The sequence below is a fragment of the Lichenostomus cassidix genome, chromosome 11 (assembly GCF_008360975.1).
Source record: "Lichenostomus cassidix isolate B80296 chromosome 11, HeHo_3.0, whole genome shotgun sequence".
NCBI classification, from domain to species: Eukaryota; Metazoa; Chordata; class Aves; order Passeriformes; family Meliphagidae; genus Lichenostomus; species Lichenostomus cassidix.
Genome location: NC_139492.1, coordinates 9,097,060 through 9,118,701, shown reverse-complemented (window position 1 = coordinate 9,118,701; position 21,642 = coordinate 9,097,060). Strand labels below are relative to the sequence as shown.

Genomic DNA, 21,642 nt, shown 5'->3' with positions numbered 1-21,642 from the left:
GATGAATACAGAAATGTAGACACAATTCTGTGCAACAATTTTGCTAGAGAAGCAATTGAGATTAAAGGCTGGTAAGAAAAGAGAGTTAGATGTTAATTGGAGGTGAATGGAGCAAGAAATCCAGGCATTCAATGAATAATTCTTGTCCTATGTGGACTACTGGCCAAGTGACAAAGGCTATTAAAGCATGTCAATACCCCCATACAAAGCTAAAGAAACCCCAACACATGCAAAAAATAAAAAAGGTGTATGAGTTCTCTCTTGGGAGGATGAGCTGAACTCAATGCAGGTATACAGTGCAAGGAAGATTTTTCAGAGAACTTCAGCAAAATTTGGTGCAGTCCAACTGAATTAAATTAAGGCTAAGAAAAACCACGTTAGCAGATGAGATTATTTAGTCATTGGAGTTGATTTACTTCAGAGGGCATTTGCTCTCATAAAGTCTTAAAAGGCAGTTCCAAAATGCTGAGTTCAAGGCAGACATTACTGTCAGCCCTCTTATACCCCATTCATTTTCCATAACATGCAGGAAATCCTTCCAAGCCAAGTTTGGAACTCCTGTTTGTTGGATAGAAATGAATCTCAGTGAAGTTGCAAAACCAGAGACTGAAGGATCAAAAGCTCAGCATACAAGGTTCTCTTTTTGGAGAAAACATTGTCAGACAGCTATGCTGGAAAACCAACTAGTTTTATGAATATCAACCCAATTCAAGTGTAGCTCATATGACATATGTCCTCTTGAATTTATAAAAGGTTAAAATACTTAAGTGTTTCATTTCTGTAGAATTTAAGCGTGCCTGGTGTACTACAAGAAATAGCAGAGTTCTCAGTTATTACCAATGGCATTTCATTCATATATCATATCATCTATCAGCTTTACATTCAAACATACGAAAATAAAGCAAGTACATGCCAGAGCTTCACTCACCCAAACACTGAGCAGGCAGTGAAAATATTTTTAAGCTATAACCAACAATACACTTTAGAAACTAAAAGCATGCATAAGACTGTTAGTACAACTTTCTATCATTTCTTTTCAGAGAACTAAAGTTAGTAAAGAAACAGCATGCAGAAAGAAATCTTTTTAAAAAATTAAAAAATCATGTCTAAAACCCACTTCAAGTTTGGAAGTAATCTTGGTTGATTTTGGAGTAACACTCTCTCAAAGAGAAAAGCTGTACGCAATTTGGGTTGAGCTCCAAATCTGAGCTAAAAGTTCTGCTCTAAACAGCTCGTTGCTGTTAATCCTTATGGGATCAAGTCATTTACCATCAGTCCAGAGCAGAACTTTATTATTGCAGCTTGGAGTCACCTGAAAACACACATGGAGCACAGTTAGACCTCTGAGCACAAAGGATTGTTTTAAAATCATTTTTTGAATAGCAGTTGGTGTAATACCAATGTAAGCATCTGGAAATTCATGTTTTAAGAGTTGCATAGAAAGCTAGCAGAGAAGTCTACACATTCTGCGAGCAACATAGACTGTTTCCATGTTATACTCAGTAGAAACCTATTGCTGATCTAGTTTTCCAGTTAATCACCAGACCATGCAGCCTCCAGTCTGTCTGCTCCCTACAGATCCAACACAAGAAAACAATTAATTTGAAAACAACTGAGTTGATGGTGTTTAGTGAAAGAAATAATTATCTGAGAAGGTAATTCTCTCGAGGCCCATTATCTGATTGCCATATTTAAACTGAAAGATTGTTCTGTTTTTTTCTTAAGGAAAAAAAAAAGTACTAACTAACCAGTAGCCTTTTGAATCAAATACAGTAGTACTGGGGCATCATGTACTCCAAATAGGCCACAACAAAATTTCTCTAAGAATTAAGCGTTAGTGCCAAAAATGCAAATTTACTGTTAGCAAATCCAGCTGGTTGCGTTAGAAAGTCACTATACCCAAAAAATCTCTTCAGAAAAAAAAAAATATAATCATTCACATTACATTAGGGAGATCAAGAAAGAGAGATACTAATCTCTAGCCAATTATATGGTACAGGAAAGACAAAGCCAGAGGTCTGGGGAGTTTTGCACACACATTGCTTTGTTGCAATATCAGGGGGAAAAAAACATCTTCTACCACTCAACTAAAAGGAAAATATTGGACTAAAAGCTTTCACACAAGAAACAGGCACTAACAAAGCCTTCTGGAAATTTAACACACCATCTGAGCAGAACCAGGCACTGACACTACCACCACCACTGCTGCCCCACATCAGCTACAGATCACAGCTGGCCCATTTCCTTAGGTTAGTTGATTTTTGAAGCAGAAAAACTAACACCAGGATCCCAATGCAAGCTACTACGGGGGAAAAGCCATAAGCAAAGATGTCTGCATCACCAAGCCCTTCCTTCCCTTCCCATGCACTTCTGGAGACCCAGGCTCTGGCAGTCACATCTTACCTTCTTCAGAAGTTACAAAGAGTTACAAACAGACCCACTCTTTCGGTGCTTGTAACACACTCCTGGCTTGATCGCTCAGCTGAATTAGGCCATTGTAGTCATCAGGTGCATACTACAGTACAAGTGTGACATGGGACAATCAGCAAGAGAAGGAACAGTCTGGCACAGCAAGCCACACAGACCATCATTTGAAACCATAAATAAGAGCATCAGTCAGCTATAATAACTGGCAGGAGACACTGAATTGGACAGAAACTATTTTTATGTAAGACGAAAAATACATCAATTGTATTACTGGCTGTAGAAATAGATATACTGTAAATGCTTGTGGGAATATTCTAAACTGTGTATTTGAACTGCTCTTTATCAAAGAAAGGAAATATCTCAGACCATGAAGTGCTCCTTTTTTCCTTCAACTCATGAGATGGCAGCATCAGGTAACCGAAATCTTAAGTTTTCGTAAGCACAATCACACACCCAGCAATGGCTCTCACTGCGACAGATGAGCATCTTCCAGTCTGTGCACTGAAGTGGGGGATTAGAATAAGTGTATGGATCTCATTCAGATAATTTATGCACTCATGGAAATAAGGTGCAGCTTCTCTAGGGCAGACTGACAAACACTTGAGCTGCAGATAACACTTGTACTACACAGACTCCACCAATGTAACGAAAGAAAATCAGTGCCCTGGTACCAATGCATTCACAAGGTAAAATAGCATTTATACTTGCATAGTATATTTCTACATTGGAAAAAGAAATTAACTACACAGTGTAACTGCATCATGATAGATTTGTGGAAGTAGTATATTAAAATTAAAATAGTGACTATAAAGAAATGTCACACCAACAAATCAGAACAAAAACCGCATAGGTGAATCAGATCTAAGAAGTATTTGAGATCCTGAATCTGAACAGTAATCATTCATACTACTGGCCTGGTACAAATATGACATCTATAGTCCAAAAATACATCTTGGGGAATATGAAACATTGTTCTTAGCACATAATCTTTCCAAATCACATACCCTGGAAAGGGACTGAGCATTCTTACATATGCTGCAAAGACTACTTGAGTGGCTCCTGTGATGCAGAAGACAAGAGTGTTTAGCATAACCTGAGTTGTAGAACATGATTTCAGTGGCAAGAAGAGTTTCCTGCGTCCACAAAATGGACCAACACTAATGATTTTGCACTAAACATTTTAGATGATTGCCAAAAGCACACAATGTAGATGTACTGTGCTGACTTTCCTTCGATATTTCTATAATACAAAAAGTCTCCTGCCAGCTTAGGGATAAAAAGGTAAGATATTTGGGCATACAGGACATGTATCCATCCAAAGGGAAGTAGAAAAGAAAAATACCAACCATCACAGTACACACCTTCCACAGAAAACAATAACCAAGAGCACAGAGAACATAAAAGAAAAGAAACCCCCAGAATTTTTACTAGTGAATTCTAGCCACCTTCACATCTAAACCCATGCCATTAAGTAAAAGACAAATATAAGAAGTATTTTCTAGATAGTCTCTGCCAGGGCAACCAGACCGTGCAAATATTAGATTTATCAATTCCCAGACCTGCCCTTGAAACAAATCTACAAAATGTAAGTTTACTCTTTGGAAGGAATGTCTCAAGATAGTACATACTTTAGATTATCAGTAGATGTACAGTAGGCAAAGTTCTACAGTCTTACTCTTGTAAGGGACAGTATTTCAAAGGTTACACTTGAAATGCAAAAACCAGTGTGACAAACACGAAAGTTGGGAAAATACCCTGCGGAGAAATGTCAAAGTTGTCAGAACTTAGGCAAAGACCTAAAGAAAGTGAGAAAGAAAGAAGAAAAATAAATTCATCGAAAGACTTTGGAAATAGTACCTTCTAATCACAAGAAGGATAGGTAAGTGACTGCAGTTAATTGAAACAGAAGCTGTAGAACAGTAAAATCTTCAAATGAAATGAAAACTACTTTAACTTGCCTAAGTACATGATTGTGAATCCTTCTGATTCTGTCTGCGTTTTGGAACCCATAAGAACAAAACAAAAACATCCAACCACACAGAACCAAACCAAGGGCCAACTGGTCAATAAAGATATAGTACACTATACTTCCTTCTTGAATTTTCTTTTTCTTCAAACTATTTTATTTCTTTCTTCTGTGCTGAGAGAAATATGTGACTGCCTTCCCCTCACAGACTGTGCACAGGTTTAACCAGGTCACTAACCAGTAAGTCATTGATTTCCATTTCATTTTTGCAGTTCCTATAGTGAACACTCAAAGCTCAGTCTAAAAACAGCACATACAAAGCAATCTAGAGAAAATAACCCAGTGCTAAAAAAAAACCAACTCAACGTTAAAACTGGAAAGTATATTTAGACATACTCCAACTGGGAAAAAACAGGAGCAAATAAAAGCAAAGGAAAACATAGGCAAAATGTCCACTTCTGGATGGCAGCTACAATTCTAGCCCAAACTACCCATAAACTTTATCGCAGAACAGTTCCCAAAGTAAATTTTTAGACTTTGGAAAAAAGCCTAGCTAGGCTAAGCCTGGAATACAGAATTGGATTTGATGGTAGGTAACTCTAACCTTTAGAACAAGAGTTAGGAGAAATACCCTAAATTGGTTTTGCCCCTCAAAGTACATCCATTGCACCTTAAGACTGCCAATACAAACACCCACAAGCATCTGAATGCTCTGTGCAAGAGATACCACCTGAATGTTTTGTGTGTCTGTGACTGAAACAGGTAATGCCTGTTCCCAAAAATACAGAGGGTGCCACTTTAGTCTTCTGCTTCAAGCGTGGGAGGCAACAGACAGAAACTGTAACCACTAATTTACTAGTCCTAGTCTCACAGATGCTTTCTCCACACAGGCACCATTTCCAGGTGGGAGATAAATTTAGGACTAAAAGCAAAACAAACAGTATGTTCTATTCTGAGAGTGTGGGGGTGAGCATGTAACAGTGTCTGTATTGCCAGCTGACTTCAAATACCAGTAAGTGAGAATTCTTCATCTACCACATCCCCTTTCCCTTCCCTAGTCAGAGAATGCTGTGCCTAGGATTGGCACACAGATGATGGGGTACTCGCCTCTCAGACTACAGAGAATCATATTTCAAAAGGAACCCAAAAGGAAACAGAGACTATTTCTTTGTTCAAACTTGCCTCTCAGGGAAAAAAACCCTAATCCCTAAAAAGTCAGTAACAATGAAGTCTGCTGTCCTGACACAAGAGAGAAATGTCCTTAATGCCCTTGGAATTCAGCCATCCATCCACTTCCCTTCTCTTCCTTACTACTGTTTCAAGCACAGTCACCCTCCTTTCCTCCACCAGCAAGCCTTGAATTCTGCGTCTCTGAAGCCTTGGAGGATTAATATACTGCAAAAGCTCTTTATAGCTGCAGACAAAAGACACTTAAGCCTAGTACAGGTTTAAAGAACGTTATTTATTTTAAGCTTTTCTAATGTAGAGAAACATGTACACAAAAAAGTCTCTACATTTCCATCCTAGCCTTTTTCAGCAAATGCAGGGGGCTTTAAATAAAGTTCATATGGTGACCATGGCCCCTAAATCTTAGTCATCTCCTAGGCTGGTTTTTTTTTACTACTATTCTTACACACAACCTACCTAAATAGCAAGTTTGCCTTCTAAGAACTAATCCACAGGGTCTTTTTCAGGCAGGCATGAGCTCACATTCATGCCAACCTCCAAGAAACTGGGCAAGTACTACTAAATGCAAGCTGAATCCTAGCCAAGACAACAGCTGAGAACTAGTTTTTGGTCAGCTAAAACCGCAGGCACAGCTAAATTGCATCTGCTTTTACATTAACCTAACAGTTCTTGTCATGATTCCAACTCTGTCAGTATTTGCATGCTCATTAAAAAACAAAAAACCCAAACAAACAAGTAAAAAAAAAAAAACCAACCAACCAAAAAAGTAAGAAAGTATTTGGAGACTAAAATATTTCTCATTGATTCATTTAGTGGCTAAATAGTAACTCATAAAGTATTTAGCCACTAAATAAAGAAAAATAAAAATACTTTGGTGGAAAATTTTGTTCTGCTATGCACCATCTTCACATAAATCCATGACAACTACTACCCTTGTTTGTTCATTATTTACTGGAGTTCTCTTGCTGCTTCTTCAACTGCTCAGAGTGAACACTGTCACTAAAGTAACAACTGAGGAGTTTTCCTCTATGTTATTACTATATTTGCACCTCTTCCTCAAACTTTACCCCATAGGAGATCAAATAAGAGTTATTTTTCTGAATTTCTGAAGTCTCCTCACCGTCCCATCCATAGATCCCTTACTTCAACATAATGCCCAGAGACCAGGATCTGCTGAGCAGCTGGTGAACTGAATGGTGATGGTTTTGTTGCTGTTTTGGTTTTTTTGGGTTTTGTTGTTTTTCCAGTGTGGGTTTAGTTGTCTTGGGTTTCGTTGCTGTTTTTTTAGCTACCCTTTATCTATGTAGCCAGTATGTGATTGGACTTAAATCAATGGCCCTATTGCTTTACAATACAACTAAAAAGCAGTTTAACATGAATTACTGAATCAGACAGTATTAATATTAGCTCTTTTGAAGATTATAGTACACTACAGTATTATACAGAAAGGCGATGGTGAAAATCACCATCTCCCTGATTTACTATTAAAATTCTTCCTGAGTTTTTCAATTTCTAAATCCAAGTTATAATAAATACATGCAAGCTGGAAGGAATCTTCAACAATAAACACAAGAAAACAGAACTACAAGAAGAAATCAAGCTGCTGAAACACTAAACAAGTGGCTAATTCTAATAAAATTAAATGAGAATTAAAATGCTGGTCTGCAGACTTTTAAATTATTTGGTTTTAGAAGCATGTACTGATGTTGAGACCAGCTTGTTGAAGGCCATGATAGGCAAAGTCTATCTCTTAAGAGGCAGGTCTGGTATGAAGTGCTTTCACTTAAGCAGCAACATGTGCACACATGCAATGTACAGAGCCCATGAAGACTGAAGGAAAAAACCAGAAAAGAATAAAGCAAGAACAAAAACTTAAACCCTGCTCCTTTCAGACAAGGATGCACACAGACAAAAATCACCCTTCAATCTCAGCATCTCTGATCTGGTTCCCAGAATACCAACACTGAAGTCCATTGAATACCAACATCAATTAGTTCTACAGAGATTAACACCATGCCCAAACCACTGATGATTATTAAGGGCTCACTTTATGAACAAGCAGAAGCATCGTGCAATAAATCCTTGGGCAGCAGCAGAAAACGAAAACACAATGTGAGGAAAGGGAAGGAAAAAAGAAAAAAAAATTAGTTATTGCTCCAGATATGTAATATTGTCCCATTACAGTAAGTCACCATCTCCTTCTCCCCTGAAGGCATGAATGAGTATAAAACTAGCATTACCACATGTGGGATTCCAAGAACAATTCAAAAGAATTCCTTGGCTCCTTTATAGGATTTTGAACCCGATCTCATTTGGACAACATCTTCTAAAGAAATCAAAAAGGTGACCAATTTAATAACAGTAACGGATGATGACAGGAGGTTGCAGCAGCAGAATATAGTTTTCACCTTGTGGCAAAATTTCTGTTCCTCTAACCATTTAATTGTGCAATACAAACACCCAGAACTGCTCTCCAAATGCAGAAATGAGGAAAAGGGCAAACGGAGCACCAGACACAAAGTCCAGATTCACTAAACTGAAGATTTAGTAAAAGGTAGAGATGCTAGAGATTGTCACTGACCTGTTCCATGCACAAACAGGTTCACCTCACATTTTTCAAAGGTGCAGTTACACTTCAAGCTGAATTTCAATTTAGCAAATAAGCTTCCCCACCTAAAGTTTTAATACCTCCACCATCTATCCACCAAAACCCCCAGTCAGTAGAAAAAAACTAAAAGGCAAAATACTGATGCCTAAACAATCAGAAGGATGATTGTTACGGTTTGTCTGGGCATCCTGAAAGCCACAAATAACTGAACTTGGTTTGAACTCTGGAAATATCTGTGGAAGAAAAAGCCCTAAACTACAACAACATTCAGTTTCTTTTTACTGCTTGTCAAAATTCACCGTAGTTTTTATGTGATGATTTTTTTCCACAGAAAAACTGAGTATGCAAAACTGCTTTCAAAACATAAATGTAACCTTCAAAAAGAAGACACAAAAGGTAGAGCACCGCATCTTCCAAATACTGAAAACTTGGAACATGCACATTTAAGCATCTGTTCTTAGTCTACATTCATTTGCATACGAGACATCTGGCTCAACAAATTAAAGCTCATTGTCCTTTAAGACTCTTTAAAAAAAAAAAAAAAATTCGTATCATGCCTGAATGTTTCCTGTTAACTCCAGCAATACCACTATTATCAAACTTACAGAATTTTGAAGGACAAACATGCAAAAACTGTTGTCTTTTGACACAAGTCACTTGCAGTAGTTTGACACTTGCTCACTTGCAGTGGTTTAAGGGTCACAAAGAGGATTTTAGGTCAGGGCTTCCAAGCAGTACTCAAAAAGGCAGAGCTGGTAGCTGTGTAAGTGCTCTTACCCACAGGAGTTCAATACTTACCAGAGTATACCATACTAAATTATCTTTCCTTTTAGCAAACATGTCATGACAAAACATGCATGTAGATACAATATCCTCTGAGACAAAAGGCAGAAGACATGGAAAGAGCCATTCAATGAATTCAAATGAGTGCTACTGGGAAACAATGGTTGTAGACAGTGCCTTTTTTTTTAACTTAGCAAGAAGTTTCTATGGGTTTGCTCACTTGAGAGCATTCCATCAGTCCATACAGACTGAAGCTACGTATAGTATATTTGCTATCAATACAGACAGCTTGGATAATACAGATTTCCTTTAGTTTGCAATGTAATATAGCTTTAATAAAAGATGTTCCTGCCTGTAACCAAAATAATTAGGACTTGAAACAGTGTTTGATGGAGACATCTGTCTCTCTCATTTTGCAAGTCACCACACCCAGCCCACAGCTCTCTGTATTAGCAATTTGCACTCAGCAAACTTTAAGTCGTGAAGGTCAAACACTGACTCTACCAAAAGGCTCCCACCACCAAGTGGCCAGGACTGAAAACTTGTGGCAGTCCCCACTTTCCTGTGGCAGCCTCTTTGCAGCCCCACTCACTCTGGGGCTCTGAGCTTTCTTGCTCTTCAAACTCAAACCCCAAACCTAGACACCAAATCACTGCTTTCAAATTAGGATTTGCTTATTTAATAAGAAATAAGGCAAATCATGTGTTACACTTCAGCCTGCCAGTTAAATACATGGCATGCAGCTTGCACGCTTGTTTGGCAATTTCCTAAAGCACTCACTTGTTCAGTTTGAGCTCCACTGAGGTCCAAATATGATCTCAAGGAGAGGGATTGCACACTAACCTGGTACCCCTGGAAGAAACTGAGTATCTCCTTCATTCCTGTGTTATATGGCAAGCCCTGCATCCGGACCAAGGCTCCAGGCTGGGGCAGAAGCGGAGTGTGGGTGGCAGTGGCAGCAGCAGCCACTGCTCCTGGAGGAGCTGCAATGTACCCCACTGTGGTAGGAGATACTGGAGGGCTGAAAGAGAAAGAGGGAGCAAAATTGTTATGAAAACCAATAATTGATTCTACTACTCAGAGCAGGCAGAGATGAAACTGAAAATTTAGATTTGCAAAGAAACCCAAATGTCACAGGGAAACAAACTGCCCTGATGTGGATTGTTTTGTGGCCTTTCCTAATTTCTCTTTAGCATCTTAAGCTGTTTTTTGAGAAGTGAGGGAAAGGAAGATAGCTAACATTTGTTGTTAGAGACATAAAGAGTGGCATTTGCCATTCCACAGGGGAGTAGAAAAAAAGTAGCTGCAGATGACTTGTTTTAAGATCATTAATAAAAACACAAAGAAATAAAGGAGAGGGGCATGTCATAGAATGAAAAGGAGGAAAACCCCCAAATCTGACATTTCTGAGCCACAAAATAGTGAGTAATTAGCATCTCCATCTCTTGTCAGGGCCTATCTAGCAAATTACCAGCTACTCAAGTTAGCAAGTGTCACAAGCCTAGGAACTATCAGTGAACAAGCTATTCCTTACAACCCAAGGACCAGAGCTCAGTGACTCATGCCGATACCATCTGTGGGAAGGGAAAAGGTGGAGATCTACCTTGCTTTCACATGTAAAAATGTTCTTTGGTCTCATTGATATACAAGATCAAACCTAGTACACACCTATGATGAGTCGTTCAGTATGAAAACAGTATTATAAGTAAAACAACAAACTAAGAGGTGAGGGTAGAGGCATGTATTGACACAGCTTCTCTTTTGGCCATGAAATGGAACTGCCTTGATGACAGTGCCCCAGTGCCAAAAAACCCCTGTTAAATATTAGGCCAACATTATAATGAGATTCAGCAGAACCTGCAGAGATGAACCTCATTAAAAAGCCACAGAGAAACAGTTAAAATGGTTTCTGCCTCTGTTGCTGAACATCAAATTCCCAGGATTACCTACACCAGAAGTACAAATGTAAGAGCTGTTCACAGGTGAGCACACAGTCACCTGCTCCACTGGGATGAAAGGTCAAGAGAAGCAGTTAATTCGGGGTTACCTGGGATAGTAAGCTGTGTAATTCATGTAAAGCTGAGCAGCCTGGGCTGGGTAGTAGGTAACAGCTGGAGGAGCAGCTGCAGAGGCCTGGGGCGTCCTGGTGGTTGGCAAGAGGGCTTGTGGCTGGTAAAGAGCTGCTGCCTCTGCTGGGATCACAGCTGCTGTTTGGAAAGCAGCATAAGCTGGCGGAGAAAGACCTAAAACCAAACCAGAACACAGCAACAAAATGCAATCAGAACGGAGAACTCTAGGATGAGTAATGCCTCTCCTACAGCAATGTGATTAAAACTATCAGGGCCTGATTGATGAACACTTGAGCAAAGACTGCTCTCTAGCCTCTCCCCTGGAGACCTTTGCCACATCGCCAGGAATGACAACTGGGGCGTTCAGAATGAGTAATTCCTAACAGTTCACAACTCCTAGAGCTGAGCAGCCATGTCTATATGTAAATGGAAAGTAGGGAACTTCAGAGTTATTAAAAGAAAGCATAAAGCCATGTGCATAGAGAAAGCAGGCGTGCACAGCAACACACCCTCATGTTTTTCTAACAGAAGTTGTACTCTGTGGGACAAAAGTACCATAATTGTAGCTACACATGGGCATCCATAACTGCTGACCATGAGACTTCATGTATAAGCTTCCTGTGACTTCAAAAAGTATTTTTAGGATACAGCAAATGGAAGGGAGAATACCCCATTAGATCTCTAGTCTGATGCATTTTGATGAAAAAATACCAACACTAAACTTGGCTTGGTGTGCAGTCAAATTGGTTTTATATACTATATTCGGCAGCTTTTTACTATTTTGCAAATACACATCAGTATCTGCACTGTGATTTGGTAGTGAGACTAATGGAATTTTACTGTATTGTTCTAATCATAGTTCCTCAGTAAAGTTCACTGTAATCTTAAAATAAAAAAATTAAAATCCATCTAACTTCACCACTCTATGGTTGGTTAGTAGGTCATCCCAGTGGGTGTTTTCCTTCAAAAATAAGCCCAAAGAGTACCTTCTCAATGCTCTGAGGCAAGATAGCAAGAGCACTCATCGGCAGCTGGAATACAGAACTTCTCCCCATTTTAAAAATCCCTCTCATTCCAAGTAGCTTTCACTACAGGCAAGTCTACTGCAGAGCTCAGAAGAACAGTACACCCATAAAAAGCAAAGTGTGCAACAATTTGACTGGCAAGGCCTTGCTGCCCTCTACTCACCACCGAAAATACAATAAAAATGCCTCTGATCAGCCCCATTATCGCCCAAAGGGAACAATTCCAATCTTAGCATGTACACAGATGGATGATTATTGATCATGGCAAAACCCAAGTCAAAAGGTGAAAGGCCACAAAGCTTCAGCACCTACCACATATCAGCCTTTAGCAGCAGAGAGCAGAAGAATTGGAGACTTACATGGTAACTTACATGGCGGTGGGGATAAGCCACTACGATTTAAAGTGCCACCCATTAAAACAAAGTTCATCTCCTCTCCTGAACACTGGAATACTTCCACATAACGGTCCTTCATCATTTTTTTGTGACATTTTTGAGCCACCATAAAGGCTTTGTCAGCAGATTTCATTTGGATAAAAGCATCACCTGACGGTCGTCCCTAGGGGAGGCAGGGAAATAATTGTAGGTCAATCTGTTATTAAATCACCCAGATCACAAGAAATGCAGAAAGGACTAAGATCAAACATCTACTGAAAGCCTGTATCCTTACTTTTTCTCTGGCACTATTGACTAACAACTCAACAATTCTTTTTAGGAGCAGAAAATTCAAGACTCATGCAACAAGTGCCCAGTTAACACAATGCTACTTCAGTCCTCTGCAGAAAGAAACAGAGAATCATGTAGCATGGAAAAAAATTCGAAGGTCTCATGCAAAAGCTGTTCAAAGCAGGACTAACTTTCAAGTTACATCAGCCCACTCATGGCCTTCTCCACTTGAAACCTGAGCATCTCCAGGGGTGGAGATTCCATGTCATTCTGGGAACCTGTTCAGGTGCTTAGCTAATTTCTCTTTGTGACATTATTTTTCCCTTTTCACCCAACTGGATTTTTTTTTTTAATGCAGTTTATTCACACTATCTCTTATTCTTTTCCTATGAAGCTCTAGGAAGAGCCTGGCTTTGCCTTCCCTGTAACTACTTTTGAGGTAATAGTACGACAGCATAAAGTTCCAAATCCTTTAGTAATCAGAAAGTGGTTTCCAGGTCTGATTTTCTGCAGTCCGACAGATATACCTGTTTGTATAAAATATGAAAAAATTCCTTAACAAACAAAAAAAATTCTAAACAAATATAGATCTCTTTCATTTGTTTTCTTTAATACCTCAGTGTTTCTGTTGTTAAGAGTTTATTTTTAACACAAGACAACAAGGAAAATATGCCTCTATGATCATGTCATTAAAATATACCAAAACATATTTTTTAATTATCAACTTCCTTTAAAGCCTGAGCAACTGATAATCAAGTTAGAAATACCTAATTTTGACACAAAGACCACTCAAATAACACAGCAGGAACCCTGCAGCTGACAGAGCAACTATGCCATCTAACAAGAGGCATTTCTGTCATGTGTATCTCCAGCCTCTGACTGAAACATGAGGGCTTATTTAAACAGCCTCCAGGAAAAGTTATCATTCAAAGAAAAAGCTTCATCTTCCCCAGGCTGATGCATACATACATACACAGAGAGAAAAGCAAGGGTGTATGTAAAAAGGGAAGAGAAATGAGGCAAAGACAGACAAGAGAACATTGTATTTTCCCAAGGTTAGAGAAGACTAAAGCACAGCCAAGATCAGGTAAGCTGCCCTGACTTCCAACCTATTCCATCACTGCAAAGTTACTCCTCCCACGCCAAATGCTGTTACCTGCTGATTAAGGACCATGTGAACTCCATGGGGCTTGATATCCCCGGTGGCATCTCCCATAAATTCCAAGATGTCATCAATGCCAGCAGTGTAAGGAAGACCTCTGAGCCGGACACAGTCCCGGATGCTGCCTGTGGCAATGGTGTATGGTGGAGGTATCACTGGGATGATGGGAGTTGGAAGAGTTGGAATAAGAGGTGTTGACATGTATCGATTAAGTACCTGTTGGCAAAAAACCCACAGCAATGGAGATTAACAACCATCTGTCTGAGCATACAGCAGTTCTCAAAGTACTGTTTCCAACATCAGCGAGAAACCCCCTTTTTACACCAAATTATTGCAGTTAGTTTCCTGTTGGACATTTGAAAGTTTCAAACTCCAAAGGGGAGATGGGAAGGCTAACAAATTCAATTTGCTAGACCCTAATAACAATTTTCTAATGTCAGTATAAAAAAAGTTAAAAGCCAACTACAATTTATAGTATCTCAAAAAGGAACATCTGAAATCACATCTGTGCTAATAAACTGGTATTGCCACATCCAGTTCTTTGTTAAATCAGGGTAAATTAAAAACAGTCATTTTAAAAGAACTGAGACCTGGAATAACTAGTAAGTAAAAGCACTAGTTCTAATTTAGTCAAAAACCTGACTGGTTAAGTGAGGGTCCTTATTTGTTTAACCCAGTGCTCATCTCGAAGTACAGAGTTTCTGAGGAAAAATTAAAGATAAGAATATAGGAGACTTTGATCTCAACATTGTCTCTTGACTCATTTCCAAATGACAAAGGGAACATATGACACATGTTGGGCCTTACTGCTGAAAAATATTTTTAGTGATGATTATCACAAATGAACACATTCTACTGACAGAGGTACTAAAACACAGGTTTAAAAGCTTTAGTTTTGTCAAAACCAATTCGTCTTAGGGAGTTTGTTTCAAGAATCTCCTTGTAATGCATTTCAGGTCAGAAATCTCCCTCAGCTGTGTGGAGAATATTGCAATTACTTTTTACTAACACTAAGTAGATGAGAGCTGGCTTTATTTCTTGTAATTACTCAAACAAGTAGTCTGTAATTCCCTAAGAAATCATCTCTTGTCCAAGCAGCAGAAAAATTAGGGTGTCAGCCTAGACAGCTGTCATAGAGGAAGAAGTAATGACATAATGACATAGTGGTAGAATGTAAGTTTTATCCAGGTCTCCCTAAAAAAAAAAAAAAAAAAAAAAAAAAAAAAAAAAAACAGAGCCTTGGTCACTGTGACACAGTGATTTTTGTTCCTTAGAGGATTTTGCCTCATTCTCTGTCAGGAGGGACATTGTGGGGGAAGAGGAAATGCCATTTCCCAATCTTCACAACATGTATGTGTGCAAGAGTTAGAAGAAATGTTCTAACAGTTAAGTTTTGATTCTCACAACCAAGAGCTACAACCTGTTGGACTTCTGCTGCTGTGCTCCTGAAGAGTTCAATGTAACGTTTTCCAAGTATTTCTTTGTGCTTTTTAAGTGCATTCTGTGCATATTCTTCACAGGAAAATAACACAAATGCATCTCCTGTGGGTCTGCCGTCTGGGTACTTGACAAACAGAAGTCCCTCCTTCCCTCCTGTCACTGGGCACTCCGGGCCCAGGAAGCCCAGGACATCTTCCTGAGTAGCAGTGAATGGAAGGCCTCTCATCCGGATGATAACTTGATTCTCCTTGGATAAGAACTGGGCCACTTCATTGGAGGTGCCTGGTAGAGAGATAACAGCACAAGGTCAGCCAAGAGCATCTGGTCAAAGCTGGGCAGGCAACTCCAGAGGATGCAGCAGAGGCAAAGCACTAAGGAAGAATACGGAGGTGAGTAGCCAGCAGCAAGCCAGAGAAGACTGAGACACTACTAACTCTCAGCAATCTATTTGGAAGGGAAAATCTCTGACTCTGCAAGTGTTTCATAGCATACTGAAACTGGAACAAAGATGAGATTGATGTGAATTTATACAGAAACATGGATGCTTCCACTGCAAAGGCTGGTCTCCTCCCAAGACCTGTCTGTGAACACCACAGCTCAAATGTTCACAGCCCAGTTTCAATCACGTGAAAACAGAACTTGACAGGGTCAAATATTCTTGGAAGGCAAAACAGGAAAAGCTACTTCATTATCCATTTGCATCCTCAGTCAAGGAAAAAAAAAAACCTAGAACAACATTCCTATGAACTTAAGTAATCACACTGAACTCCAGCATCACTTACCTCCTGCAATTTTTAAGAATTCTTCCCCAGTTGCTTTGTAAACCTTAAAAAGAAAGAACAAAAAAACCCACATGAAAATCACAATGTTCAGCTCTAAACCACACACACTTTCACAAGCGAGAGAATTTTATTTTGGTACTTTGAGCAAAACAGAAGTGCAGTTTGGTTTTAAATGACAACACAGCCTGAAACATTCACGTTTCTCTCCAAAGATTTGTTTAAAGTCACAACTTTTTACCTCGATGTATCTGCTGCCCATGTGATGCTTGTGCCTTTCCAGGGCCAGGTCTCTCTGTTCAGAATTGACAAACCGAACCAAAGCCTCCCCGTTTCTTCTTCCTTGAGAATTCAGACAAAGAGCCACACCACCTCTGCAAGGTAACGCCAACAAACATAAGCTTAGTCTGAATCTTTAATACATTTAATAAATAATTCGGTAAGAATGGTATAGGAATCAGGCTTTAACATGAAGGTTATAGATTGAAAAAGAAATTGCTACTAGCCACAATTTAATTTCATTTTTGTCGTAACGAAATTATATTTAAAATCCACTTAATTGAGATTGTGGATTTCATGGTGTTCACCACTTTCTCAATTCCTGTGAAGATACAATTTTGTCCTTAGATTTGAATTTCCTCGTAACTCTAAACAAAAAATTGTATTTTCTCAATGTTGAGGATCTGGAATATATATATATTAAGTGACAGGTATTCTGAATTAAACTCACTCTCTTTTCTTATATATGTGTAGACATACATTTATACAGAGGTATACAAAAAAGTCATATGAAAATTTCTTCCAGTCAGCACTTGGAAGTTTCTGAATGTTGCCTGTTTAGGAGGTATAGAAGAACAGTAAAGAGTTGGCACAAAATTAAAGCTTTTTTAATATCTTGGCCTCTGCTTTGATTAATGCAATAGGAGTTATTCCCTTTAGATACTACCAATAAATGAATGTCTATTGGTTTTCAATTGGTAAGTCTCTTCTTCACACATTTCAAACCTCTTTCTTGCACACCTAAGGCTGGTAAACCTGTTCAGTTGTCATGACCACAGTGTGGGAAGGGGTCAAGTGGGGCAAGGACTCTAGTGGGGAGTGTGGGGGATGTGTGTTAAACAAATATTAAAGGAACTTGCTATTAAAGGCAGAGTGATAAAGCAAGGCAAATTCTCCTTATCTTACTTGGCAATGTTGAGTCCTTTGAAAAAGCGAGCGATATCCTGGTCTGAAGACTGCCATGGCAAACCTCTGGCACGTATTACTGTCTCACTGTCCACAGTTTCAGATTTACTACTGCACAGAAGGAAAAAAAAAAGCAAGTCAAAATGAGCTTTAATCCTTTAATCTAAGTTTTTCAATATTTTACCAAATTTCAGATTGCAACTAATTGAACTGTAAATTGGGAGTATATTTTCTGTTTAGATTCTTCTATCTCCATTATTCCTTTCAATAAAGAAAGGGAAGATAACTTGGACAATTGCTGTGTATCTGCTACGCTGAAGATGCATTATATTGTCACCACACTGCAGTTCTTTAAATGAAAAAATAGGAAAACTCTCTCAGTGTAAAGTAACCAGAAACTGGATAAATTTTATTTGAAAGATCCAACAGTCCAAGCAATACAAATTACTTATGCCTCATATATTTCATTGTCTTGTCACTGAAATGCATTTATAAAAAATGAGCCATCCTGTTCCTTCCTCCCTAAACCCAACACCCTGTTCAGCACATAAACCCACTTTGGGAAGCACCACACAGCTCAGCTCATATAGGGTGCACTGGCCATCAGCCCTGTTGACTTAGGGAAAGTTCACAAATATTTCTTCACCCTGGGTAAGATAAGCCAGCCTCGCTGCCATGCAAAACAGAAGCAAGAGAACAAAGAGCATTTAAGTTGCAGTGACTTTAAAGAGATGGACTAAAGTACAGCATTCAACGTGCCAGCCCCAGTCTGTCTGCACTGAGTGACTGCTGAGCACATTGTTACTGTTCTCAGGAGCCAACCTGCTTTCACATGACCATGGGGAAATATTCACAAGCTTTCCTTGCTGTACACAAGACTCATCTTTGCTTGTAAACAACCGTGACAAGGGCACTTACCAAGGACCTGTTTCATACTTGTATTTCACAGTTTCAGGCTCAGAAAATACGTGATCTGTGACAAAACAGGAAGTTTAAATATAACCAGAGTCAGAGATTACTTAAGAATGACAGTACCACTGCCAATTCTTTCAGAAAAGAAAGATTTCAGCATTTGGTATAAATAGTTAACTTACTACAACCTTCAGAGAGCATGCTGAAAATGATAGCCACCATGGTCTTCACTTGCCACACACCAAAGTCCTCCTCTGCTTCATCTGTCCCTAAGCCTAGATCTAAACAGGTGATTATAGAAAATAACAGACCTGCACAATCATTTGTAAACAAGTCATAAGGCTTTTCTGATATTAACACAGAACTGTAATCAAATGTACTGGTCTTAGTGGGGACATGTGACTATTAGACGTTACTCTGCTCATAAAGTGGTTAATATTCACTTTAACAGTCAACCGTTTGAAAACTATGGAGAGCTTACATAATTTCAGTGTTAACAGTTCAAAAAAGAAACAGCTGAAGAAGTTTCTATCACTTTAAACATAACTGAACTTCAGTCCTATTCAGATGGGCCACAACAATCCTCCCAATGTGCATTTAGATAAAGAGTATTGTTTGGGTTTTGTTTTTGCTTTGTTTTAAACTAAGTTCAGTCAGGATCATGCAAGATAACTACTATTATCTGCAAACAGTAGAAACTTGCAGGCCAGCTGGTGCTAAAAAGGCCCACTGACAACTCAGCTTTTCCTTTAAGAACAAATATCAATGCAAGTGATGTTTTTCTTTGTCAGATTTACTAAATATGGTTTAGAAAACAACTGGACTCAACTTCAGGAAAAAAAATTATAAGCAGAGCCACTCCCCCAACACACACTTAAGTAGATATTCCTTTCATTTTGAGTTTTTAAAACCCACATCTTGTTTTATTCTTCTAAACTCTGTAACTATCACAGAGATAAAATTTAAGGAAGTTTAATTGTTGTGTAAAAGCTGCAGCAAAAGGATACATTCTGCCATGGTCTTGATAGTCTGATCCTTCACGGCGGCTGAACTAGGGTAGCAAGTGTGAAATTCCTTGCGCAGATCAAAAAAGGAATAGAAGCAGTCTGACAGCAAGAAGTTCTATAAGGAAGGCAAAAATGTTTGTTTTGTACACACCATCCCTTTAAATTTCAATTAATACTTTTGAACTGAAAGAGGCACTCTCAAAAATCACATAGCTGCACATCACCAGCTTGTCTGTGATGGAGCAGTTTGGTTCCTTTGTAACACAGTTCAAATTCCATAACTGTACAGAATTGGATCTCTACATGAACGAAGTCAAATAGCCTCTGGGAGGCAGACCCATACAAAACAGCTGGAGAGGATGGCTGGGAAAAAATATTTAAATATATCTAGGTTTTGCTGCTTAATTCCCATTTTGGACATTCTATTTTCTCCTTTGTGGCTACACTGAAAAGCAGAATTATACCAAACCATGGTGACAAATTTTAAATAACTATTGTTACAGAATACAAAATATTTTTCAGCACCTTAAGGATATTTAGTCATTACTACTGTGTATTGGAAAAGAGCTTTGATTGTATAATATTATTAAACAAACAGTTAAGCAACCCTTTACTCAGATATAAGCCTATTTTTTCAAGGAATAAAACAAATAACTTGGTCTAATTCACTACTGTCTCTCCCACACTCTCCAACTGCTTTACTATACAAAAGTTTAACTTCAATCTAGTCAAACAGCACCCACCTTTGTAAATAAAGAATTACAAGAAGTCACAAGGTAATGCTTCCTAGAATGGTGGGAATAGCAAGAGCTAAGGTCTGAAGCTTAGTAACCATTCATGTGCACAGAGAAATAAACTTTCACAAATGAAAAAGTATTGAAGGAAAAAAAAAAAGAACAGAAAAAAATGCAGTATTAAGAGACTGAGCATTTGCTACCAGATTGACACCTTTTGCTCATACCAGATCCATTCCTTGACCTGGTACGGACAATTATTTCTTCCACAACATCAGTTTGTTTTGGTTTAGTCCATTTGTTTCAAGAGGAAAGTATAAAGAATTACCCCCACAAAAAAAAAAATAGTAGTGTGCTTGAATGATAAATATAATTCCTTCCTCCTTATTTATCTCATCCCTACAGAAACATGCACTTTTCACAAAGAGTCACAGTGTTACGTTTTAATAAAACACGAACAGCAAATGAATATTTGTAGAAATTCAGCTCTTGTTCTTGTGGGGCTCCTGCAGACCCTGCTAAGCCAGCAAACTCAAGAGCCACTGCCTTGCACAAAGGCAAGGCTCTCCTCCCTGTGCATGACAGGCTGCTCTGAACCCCCCAGGAACTTGGAGTAGAAACTGCTGCTTCATGTGGGAGTAGCAAATAAGCTGCAGCTCTGCTTCCCACTGAATGAATGCAGATGGGGAACCACTGTCAGGCCACATCACTGCCTGTGTGCTTACCCTCCACAGGACACTGTTTTAACAGCAAAGCAACAGCTCTCCATCACTTCTGCGGAGGTTCAACCTGTACTTCTGTTTCCACTCCAGACACAGAATTCAAAGTACTTGTATTGTTCTTGCCTCTACCCTGTTTTTCCTAATTTTCCTCTTCCTTATGCTCACCTGGGAGTCCAAGTAGTGCGGCTGACTTTCAAAAGCAAGTGCCTAAAATAACTATTCTACTACTCAGGGCTCAGGCAGGGAGGGGATCATCTTCAATAGTCATGGAACACTCCAGTTTCCAAGGTGTCACTCCCCTCCCCAGTGCTGCCCCTCAGCACCAGTTCTGATCTCATACCTTCTTAGATGTTTCTGGGTGGAGAACTTGTCGAATGAGCAATTGGCCATCACTGCAGAGTGTGTAAGAGCTCCTTCCAAGTACTTTCAAGTCACTGGATACCAGCTGACTAAACTGGAAAATAAAGTGATAAATTTCTTTGTACTGACCAATAATTTCATGAAACAAGCACTTAACGTTATTCCAGCACTTTTTTTAAGGAGATAAAGTAACTCAGTATTTTGTGAAAGTTTTTGAAAGAAACACAATGGAGAGCAGACACAGGTTCCTGATAAAAGTAAGCAAATAAACTGTATGCATTTGTGGAATAGAAAACAAGAACACACAGAATATAGTAAAATGACTAATTAGGAAAATATGGCAGAATTAGGAGTTCATATGAAAGGTCACCATATTACACTGGTAATGTACAAAACCTGGACTAATTATAATTTAATTTATTAAATATTTGAAAGAACTTTGAAGATCACTCATAATACTGAATTTGCAATACCCTTTCTTCAACTATGGCACCTTTGACTTTGGTTATTTCCTTAAAATTTTTTTTAAACTTCAAAAAGAAAAAAGCTACCCATCAGGATTTACTAATGTTTCAAAAGCAACATATTAAGAAGAACCAAACAAATACTG

The 21,642-nt window shown here is 38.8% G+C and overlaps 1 protein-coding gene across 6 annotated transcripts in view; it reads right to left on the bottom strand.

Annotated features, from left to right (window-relative positions):
* Positions 1–21,642, bottom strand: part of ESRP2 (epithelial splicing regulatory protein 2) — a 43,986-nt gene that overhangs the window by 1,599 nt on the left and 20,745 nt on the right. For 2 of the 6 annotated variants that reach the window (XM_085071814.1, XM_085071813.1), the window contains exons 4-15: positions 21,013–21,126; positions 19,217–19,331; positions 18,392–18,490; positions 18,216–18,270; positions 17,298–17,408; positions 16,354–16,486; positions 16,116–16,158; positions 15,314–15,615; positions 13,888–14,109; positions 12,426–12,624; positions 11,020–11,215; positions 9,816–9,993 (exon numbers count right to left, since the gene is read on the bottom strand). In XM_085071814.1, coding sequence (XP_084927940.1) covers positions 9,816–9,993; positions 11,020–11,215; positions 12,426–12,624; positions 13,888–14,109; positions 15,314–15,615; positions 16,116–16,158; positions 16,354–16,486; positions 17,298–17,408; positions 18,216–18,270; positions 18,392–18,490; positions 19,217–19,331; positions 21,013–21,126 — 1,767 coding nt within the window. Of the gene's footprint in view, positions 1–2,403; positions 2,516–9,815; positions 9,994–11,019; positions 11,216–12,425; positions 12,625–13,887; positions 14,110–15,313; positions 15,616–16,115; positions 16,159–16,353; positions 16,487–17,297; positions 17,409–18,215; positions 18,271–18,391; positions 18,491–19,216; positions 19,332–21,012; positions 21,127–21,642 lie in introns of all 6 variants that reach the window. The other 4 variants (XM_085071818.1, XM_085071819.1, XM_085071817.1 and 1 more) reach the window with 4 other exon arrangements.